Source organism: Austrofundulus limnaeus, unplaced genomic scaffold (assembly GCF_001266775.1).
Source record: "Austrofundulus limnaeus strain Quisiro unplaced genomic scaffold, Austrofundulus_limnaeus-1.0 Scaffold354, whole genome shotgun sequence".
Classification (NCBI taxonomy): domain Eukaryota; kingdom Metazoa; phylum Chordata; class Actinopteri; order Cyprinodontiformes; family Rivulidae; genus Austrofundulus; species Austrofundulus limnaeus.
This window is the reverse complement of record NW_013952756.1, coordinates 108,823-117,566: the sequence shown is the minus strand read 5'-3', so window position 1 is coordinate 117,566 and position 8,744 is coordinate 108,823. Positions and strand designations below refer to the sequence as shown.

Sequence of the window (8,744 nt, the reverse complement as noted above, 5' to 3'; positions counted from 1 at the left end):
ACAGTCGTCTCATTCAGCTCTGTATATTTCTCCTCTCAGTAGGGTTGTTTACAGCACACGCGATTTCCGGTTAGCTTCTTAGCTTAGCCTCCTTCACAGCAACAACAACACACACGTTTCAGCAGAGGCCACGCCTCCTGCAAGAATCACTTCTCAATAGCAGCAAGTCCAGACCCTCGTACAAAGCAAAGTGAAGGACAGGGTCTGGTTTTTACCAGGCTATTAGTCTGGCTGAAGGAGCACAAAAATACTATTTGTGTTTATTGACCGATATTCTTTTTTTTTTTCAGTCTCCACCGAAAGGAGTGACCATCCCATACAGGCCCAAACCCTCCGGCTCTCCGGTCATCTTTGCAGGTGGTCAGGTAAACAACCAAAGCACTTGTTTAAAGAGAGCCTGCGAACGAGGGGTCCGTGTAGTTTAGTCGTCTATAAAAGCTGCTGTCCAACTTTGTTCTTGTCTCACACCAAGGACAGATGGATATTTGAGTACACTGTGGTGTCACTCTGCCTCTTTCTTCCTAAGTGCTGTTCTCTCCTTGCAGGCTTACGCTGTCCAAGGGCAGCACGCCATTCCACAGCCTGATGTAAGTGAAGGGCCTTCTGTAAGTGATCCAATATATTTGCAACTTCGGTCCAGGGAAGCCATGTCATTATTTGATTTTTTTTTCTGCACCCTTTTTCTGACCAACACCTCCATTTGTCAACATCACAAACCATAAACCCAGAATCCCACAGAACTGTTTTAAACTTTATGCTGCATCAGAGGTGCCATGTTACATTTCACCTCTTCTGCTCATCATCACTTCTTAAAAAAAGGGGGAATTACATTTTAAGTTAGAAGTACATTTTCCATTTTTTTCCCCTGATTTTGTTTTATTTTATTTTTTTCTTTCTCTGTGTGTTGCTTCTGTGTCCTCCCCCTCATTGTTTCAACAGCTCACCAAACTTCACCAGCTGGCCATGCAACAGGGCCCCTTCCCCATTGCACACGGTAACCAGGGCTTCCAGGGTAAGGTGAACATCCTGCAGAATGGGTATTTTAATTAAAACTCAAATATTTTTATTATTTACTCTATCACTGGTTTCTTTTTGTTTAAGCTGGAATGGATGCCTCTGCACAAACTGGCTCTCATGAGCTGACCATTCCAAATGATGTAAGTCACTAATACAGACATGAGGTGTACTTGCCATGTTTTTGTTTTACAGAGAAAGATCAGTTTTCAAAGCACTCCAAATGATTATTTTACCATGTGTCAGACAGGGTTTGTCTTTTAAGATGATTTCTGTTTCTGTGTTGCCCCCATTCCCCAGCTCATCGGCTGCATCATTGGTCGTCAGGGTGCAAAGATCAACGAGATCCGTCAGATGTCAGGGGCTCAGATCAAGATTGCCAACCCGGTAGAAGGCTCGACTGACAGACAGGTTACCATCACTGGCTCCCACGCCAGCATCAGCCTGGCTGAGTACCTGATCAATGCTCGGTAAGAAAAGGCAGCCGGCCACTGCAGTGTGTTCATCACGTTTGCTTTTTCAGCCGCTGGGTTTCAGTTGATACGTTAGTTTTCTTATGTGCAGTTAACCAGCTGTTGGTTGTCTTTAAAATGATTACAGGTTTTTATTATTTCGTTTTACAAAGTAAAACAGTAGGGATGGGCAAAATTGTATCGTGTGAAAGACAGAAAAACTGTTACTTAATTAACAATTAATTTTTCAATTATTAACCTGAGATGGTGACGTTATTTTGTGCGCGGCACACTCTCACTATCAAGTGTGCCTATGAGCCCAGTGGTGGAAGGTGGTGCGAAGCAGCTAATGCTAAAGCTTGCAGTATGCTGCAGCCAAACTGCCGAAATCGGATTGGATCGATGCAGTTTCATGATGAAAATTGCATCATTTTGTTAAAACTGTCGACATTTCGGCCCCTTCTTGTCGCAACCCACCGGCCAAATTAGGGGTGCCAATTTGCTTACTTTTGGGAGATCGGCCGATCCTTACATAAGATTGGTGGAGAAGATCAGTTTTACTACCTCCACAAAGGTCTGAAAATCAACCACTATCCTCTTTTGCTCTGCTGTGAGCACTACCTAATATCCAGTTAAAACAAGTTTGTACTGTTTCAAGAGTATTGTTTAAAGTATTTCAGTAAAATAACATTTCAACACTGAAGTTGTGCTGTGATTTTATAACATCTGACAGTGTCAGCTTTTTAAAAAATCTGTATCGGCCAAAATCAGAATTGGAAGGTCAGACTTTTGAAAGATTGGAGATCGAAGATCGGCAAGAAAACTAAAATCGGTGCACCCCTAGACCAAACCCCCCACCCCCACACAAAACTTATTATGTGGTTGGTCAGAATTTCATGGGAGTGTTCATGCTGAAAATGCTCATTTGCTTCAACTAGTTGCTTAAAAAATTGCTTCCAGAAGCCGACTGCTGTAGGCCAAATACCTGAACGTACCAGCTGATACCAATACAAGGAAAAAAATGCAAATATCGGACAGCCAATGTATCAGTCGACCTCTAGAACCTTCCCGGTTACACGAAAAATAAAATGCAAAAATGTGCCAAAGCTTTTCCCCATTCAATATGGAAAGAAGAGAAAAGAGGTTACATAATTCTGCCAGTTAACCAAGCTGATGGCATGTGTTGGCATGTATTTCTGCAAATTCACCCTTAAACATCCAGTCACTACAATGTATTTAAAAATCATCAAAACTTATGATTTAATGATGATGTTAAGCCTGCACACTGCAGCCACAGTAGAATGTTTATTTGCTCATATGAGCTCAATGTGATGGCCAGCAAATGTATTCTGCTGTATTTTTGCTTCTTGCCTCACACTTGAGCTCAGAAGCTACTGAGCTAGTGAGAGCTAACGTAAATAAAATCCACCCATGAAGACTATTTCTACACCTGCAAAGTGATCTTCTCTGTCTGTCCAGTGTCCTCTCTGACTACTAGCATGTAAAAGTGCCCGGTTGAGTCACTCTCCAGTACTCTGACTCTTCAGATGAAAACAGTTGTGCTCCCAGCTCTCTCAGCTGGCTGTGCATGAGCACAGAGCTCAACCGGAGACCTATTTCAGTGCAGCCTTATGACCTTTCATCATGTGGATTTTGTTTTGGTCAGTGAATGTATTTTAGGAAATGGTCCAATCAGGGCTTTGATTTGTTTAAATCGTGTGTTGGACTTAATGTTTCTTCTCTTGTATGTATTTTTATCTTTAGGCTGTCTTCTGAAGCCACTGGACTCGCAGCCAACTGACATGGAGCATCTTCATCAGCATCTAATACAACCCCTCCCCCTAATTTTTACCAAGAGGTCCCTTATTGAACTTAATGCAAAAACCAAGTACTATAAACTCACTGTTTTCTCCTGTTTTGGTTAGACACCTACTCAGTTGTAATTATGCCATCGCCACAATAATTGTATTTTATTTATTTATTATGTTTTAAATTCTGTTGGCATATAGTTTTCAAAGACTTTCTTCAGTTGTATTTTTCCTTTTTATTTTTGCTGTATATCTTGTATGATTATCTTGATATACTGAAAAAAAAAGTTTTAGGAAAATCTGAAAAGGCATAAATTATGTTTTTCTTATGTCAGATTTTTCTTAGAAAATGTTAAAATGAAGAAAAAAATAATATAGATGGACTGTTCTCTCCCTTCCTTTTAAATATCTATTTATTTTTATTTAATACGCAGTACCTTGTACAAGTAGAATACAATTTTTGCTATTTGAAGCTGTACTTCCTGATCGAGGCATTGTGGGTTTAACGGGTTTTAGTGCGTGAAAAAGAGCTAAACTTGTATTCAGGACAAACTTTGAAGGTAACTTCTCATTTTAAGCTACGTCACATCTCACCTCTAACTTGCCGAGTAATGGTTTTGTGTCATTCCTGTGTTTCCATCTGTTTTATTCGTCTATCGGGACTTTTTGAGCATCATTGTGTACTGAATTGTGAGGAAGGTGGGTGGACCGTGGCCACAAGATGTGGAGCTGAAAGCAAATTACAAAGACCAGAATGATGACGATGATGACGTTCAAATGTTTGTTTTAAATAGAGAAAATATTTTTTTTAACTGCAGGGCTGGGGAATGCTGCAAGGGGCAAAACTAAAAGGCATACTGGTCTTTATAAGTATATTATGCTGAAGTATTAAATTATGATTAACTAGAAGGAGAATTATAGAATTAACACTAGTTTCCTGCTAATCCTTTTTTGCCTGGGTCAGATTTTATTTTTATTTTTTATTCTTTGCAGGATGAAGAAACTCACGTTTTTTGTGCACGTTTTCAAACTATTGTAGATCTGGGTGCAATTAAATTGTTGATGAAATGAAATGCAGAAATAAAAGATGTGAAATGCTAAAACGGTTGTGTTTACCACATTATGGAGCCTTGTTTTGGTCTATTGCTAAAAAAAAAACTTTAAAACAAATAATTGGCCTCGTGTTTCTTGAAGTAATTCACATCGCTCGCCGCCTTTCATTAAAGAGTTTTTGACTAAGATCATCTTATTTTGAAAAAGCAATTTTTATCGAACCTTGATTATAAAGTATGACTTCATGTGTTATAACCATGTTAAAACTCCAGAGAATGTGTTGTACAATGAATGAAACACCTGGTTTTAGACCACAATAATTTATTAGTATGGTGTAGGGCCTCCTTTTGGGGCCAATACAGCATCAATTTGTCTTGGGAATGACATATTCAAGTCCTGCACAGTGGTCAGAGGGATTTTAAGCCATTCTTGCAGGATAGTGGGCAGGTCACTATGATGCTGGTGAAGGAAAACGTTTCCTGACTCGCTCCTCCAAAACACCCCAAAGTGGCTCAATAATATTTATACCTGGTGACTGTGCAGGCCATGGAAGATGTTCAGCTTCACTTTCATGTTCATCAAACCAGTCCTTCACCAGTCTTGCTATGTCTGTTTGTGCATTGGCATCCTGATACACGGCACCGCCTTCAGGATACAATGTTTGAACCATAGGATGCACATGATCCTCCAGAATGGTTCGGTAGTCCTTGGCAGTGACATACCCATCTAGCACAAGTATTGGGTCAAGGGAATGCCATGATATGGCAGCCCAAACCATCACTGATCCACCCCCATGCTTCACTCTGGGCATGCAACAGTCTGGGTGGTAAGCTTCTTTGGGCTAACTCTCCCGGATGTGGGGAAAACGATAAAGATGGACTCATCTTTGCGCTCCTTGCACCATTGAAACTGACGTTTGGCATTGGCACAAGTGACCAAAGGTTTTGCTATAGCAGCCCGACCATGTATATTGACCCTGTGGAGCTCCTGACGGACAGTTCTGGTGGAAACGAGAGTTGAGGTGGATATTTCTGCCGTGATTTGGGCAGCTGTGGTTTTATGTTTATTAGATACAGTCCAGGTCAGCACCTGAACATCCCTTTCAGACAGCTTCCTCTTGCGTCCACAGTTATTCCTGTTGGATGTGGTTTGTCCTTGGTGGTATGCTGACATTACCCTGGATACCGTGGCTCTTGATACATCATAAAGACACATCACAAAGACTTGCTGTCTTGGTCACAGATGCGCCAGCAAGATGTGCACCAACAATTTGAACTCTGGTCACCCATCATGTTGTGTGCATTGCAATATTTTGAGCAAAACTGCTCTTACCCTGCTAATTGAACCTTCACACTCTGCTCTTACTGGTGCGATGTGTAATTAATGAAGATTGGCCACCAGGCTGGTCCAATTTAGCCATGAAACCTCCCACACTAAAATGACAGGTGTTTCAGTTTTATTGTACAACCCCTGTAAATAATTCATCGACCATAATTTTTTTTTTTTTTAGCTGAATATCTGTCTTTTCTTATTGTAACTAATAAAGATGGGATTTACAGCTCTTTGAAAAGAGCAGATCTTGAGAATCGTTCCTTTCAAAGAGCCATTCGGCATGTTCAGTGACGGTAGTGCAATCGACCATTCGGTAGTTAGGAGTACTATGGAGCCTTCGGGTCACAGATCAACCAAGAAAACGTCTGAAGTTGCTATCAAAACACCATTTGAATAGTTTAAATTCAAGAAGTTATTTATTAAAAATCTCATCTGATCCTAGAGAAAAGTTTAACACAAAATTTAACTTTTAACTATTTTACATCACTTTATGTAGTGGCGTACCTCACGGCCTTATGTGTTTATTTGCGCAAGACTACTACTTCCATTCTCATGTCTACCATGATGAAAATTGAGTAACTTCTGTTTATCTCCCACTGACACCCTGTCTCATACATTGTCCCCAGTTAGAAATGTCTTATAGACCAATGCGGTTTGCAGTGTCAGATTGGTCAGAACTTGTTGGGAGTGTTTATGTCAGTGATGGGGGGCGCAGCACTGAATGAAAAAACTAATACCTGGACGTTGCTGTCATAATGGACTGGTTTTTGACAGGGCTCTCATGAGCACAAAGAAGTGAGGATTAAAGGTGTCATTTTTGATCAAACCTTTAATTTGTTTCCTCTCAGGAAGTTGATGTTTTTGAAACCCATTTTTAAAGATTTACTGACAGCAATGTTGAATATTGTCACACAGTAAAAAGTTAAAATAATTACACTACGAGGGTAGTAAGAGGTTGCATTTTATTTCAGTTTATTTTATTAATGGGTGTGGTTTGGAGACTGTACCAGGGGAAATCTTGTAACCCAAAGCAGAAACTGTAGTAACCACTAGTTTATGTTGAGCAGATGGCAGGCTACATGTCTTCTTTTCCATCTCTACAGTTAACTAGAAGAACAAAAACAAATATTTCTTCTTCCAACTCTTCCTCCAACAGCACAAGCCTCTCTTCAAATGTCTACATCATCAAGTAAAAAAAAATCTATCCTGCCATTACTGTTGTTTAGATACTCGGCAACACTCGACCTGTGCCATACTGGAAGTGCTATGGATGGGATTATGATGTTTTTTCCCCTGTGTCGTCTACACTGCACTGTAAGAAAAATACATCCCAAATGATGATCGGTGATCCGCTGTCTCACATCTTGTTGAAGTATAAACCAATATGTGACTCATTTTAAAGATCTGTTCAAAAGATCCAGATTGTTCTCCAACATCACGTAGTTAAGGTCCATCACCCTTATAGTGGCTCTTGCATTGAATTGACTTCAACAGTTAATTCAAAGATTACCTAAAGTTTCATTAAAATTTCTTAAGTAGTCCATGAAATATTTTGCTATCAGAAAAAGGCATTATTGCCCGCCTTTCTTCAGCTGGTGAGATAAATGTTTTTTAATTCAGATGTGATAGGTACAAATGTACAACAATAAATGACACTGAAACATTTTGAACATGCCTCAAGTCTTTGAAAATATTCCTTTATTTCTCGTTCAGCTCTCTTATGTGATGCAACAGTGCAACTGTGGCTATAACATGATCCATCTTCTTAAATAAACTTCACACATTTTTTTTGTATTTTTTTATCCACTACAATGTTTACTGTTGCTCATGATACTTTGCTCTTGATATAATTTCTATGTTACAGATGCAATGCTGTATAAAAACAAAAGAGATCCTTAAACCCAAAGGATACTTAACTTTTCTAGTAACCACCACAGAGAAGTGCTCTACTCCTTAACTCAGCTACTCCTGCAGTATTCTTAAAGGGTCAAAGGAAACACATGAGGTTTTTAAAAAGTCTGCCAACTCCATAAACTGCAGGAGATCTTTCGGTTTGTCACAAAATTGGTACTTCCTCCTTGTTCACGCAATGTTCTCTTAGCTTTCAGTTATTTTAGCTGCATTCATGAAATGTAACCAGAGAGTCAAAACTCTTGGATGTGTTCATGCAGTTTGATAAACTTGCAAGCCCTTCGCTAACCCTGTAGTCACGTCAAAAAAAAAAAGGAAGAAAAAAAAACTACATTTATTTTCAAGTTGCTTTTAAGAGCTGCAACTTTAGGTTGTAGTTGGCGGAAGTAGGGAGTCCAAATAAGACGAGGAGTAAAAGATGTATTGAGTTTACTCCATAAAACACTTCATGTTTGATTCTTTAACGTTTAGCAAAAAAATGTAAAAACACAGAAATTTCAGGCTACATTAGCAGCTAGCACAGCACATTCTGGTCCTCAAGGGTCACTTTCATGAAGGTTTTTCTGATTTGAATGAATGGGTGATAAACAGGCTTCTGGAGAACTTTAAGAAGTAAATCAGTGATTGGATCAGGTGTGTTGGAGCAGGGAAACAAGTAAAATGTATTAAACTGAAGGCCTGTGGGCCAAATGTGGCCCATCTTGGCATTTAGCATGGCCCACAAGAGCTTCAAAAATGTAAGATTCAAATCAGGCATGTGCAGCTTTAATGCCATTATTGACCATAAACTACATCTCCCATAATGCATGTTGATTATTTTACTCACAAAGTAACAATATCCTACCACAAGGTGGAGGTGTACACAGTTTAAAAGTAGCCGGCGAAATTCACCATGTAAAATCTTCATTTTGCTGCATTTTCACCAGCAACTTTTGCTCTGGCCAGTTGTACAGGGAAGTGGGTGTTTCCTACTTAAAAGTTGTAAATTTAAACTGAAAGGAAAAAAATTGTATAGGTCCTCTGGACGGGTTCTTCTTTAATGAAACGTTTCGTCTCTCTTCCAAGAGACTTCTTCAGTCTGAGAGTTTCATAAAGCCTGAATTTTGCCTGAAACTCTCAGACTCTTTTGCCTGAAACTCTCAGACTGAAGAGCCTGAAACTCTCAGACTGAAGA

At 39.6% G+C, this 8,744-nt stretch overlaps 1 protein-coding gene across 3 annotated transcripts in view; it reads left to right on the top strand.

Annotated features, from left to right (window-relative positions):
* The window catches only part of LOC106527989 (poly(rC)-binding protein 2), a 12,381-nt gene extending 8,004 nt beyond the window's left edge, over positions 1-4,377 (top strand). Inside the window, exons 8-13 of one of the 3 annotated variants that reach the window (XM_014023026.1) lie at positions 291-365; positions 546-587; positions 940-1,012; positions 1,102-1,157; positions 1,315-1,484; positions 3,231-4,377. In XM_014023026.1, the coding sequence (XP_013878480.1) occupies positions 291-365; positions 546-587; positions 940-1,012; positions 1,102-1,157; positions 1,315-1,484; positions 3,231-3,267 (453 nt within the window). In that variant the 3' untranslated portion in view covers positions 3,268-4,377. Of the gene's footprint in view, positions 1-290; positions 366-545; positions 606-939; positions 1,013-1,101; positions 1,158-1,314; positions 1,489-3,230 lie in introns of those variants that run through there. The other 2 variants (XM_014023025.1, XM_014023028.1) reach the window with 2 other exon arrangements.
* The last annotated feature ends 4,367 nt before the right edge of the window (positions 4,378-8,744 follow it).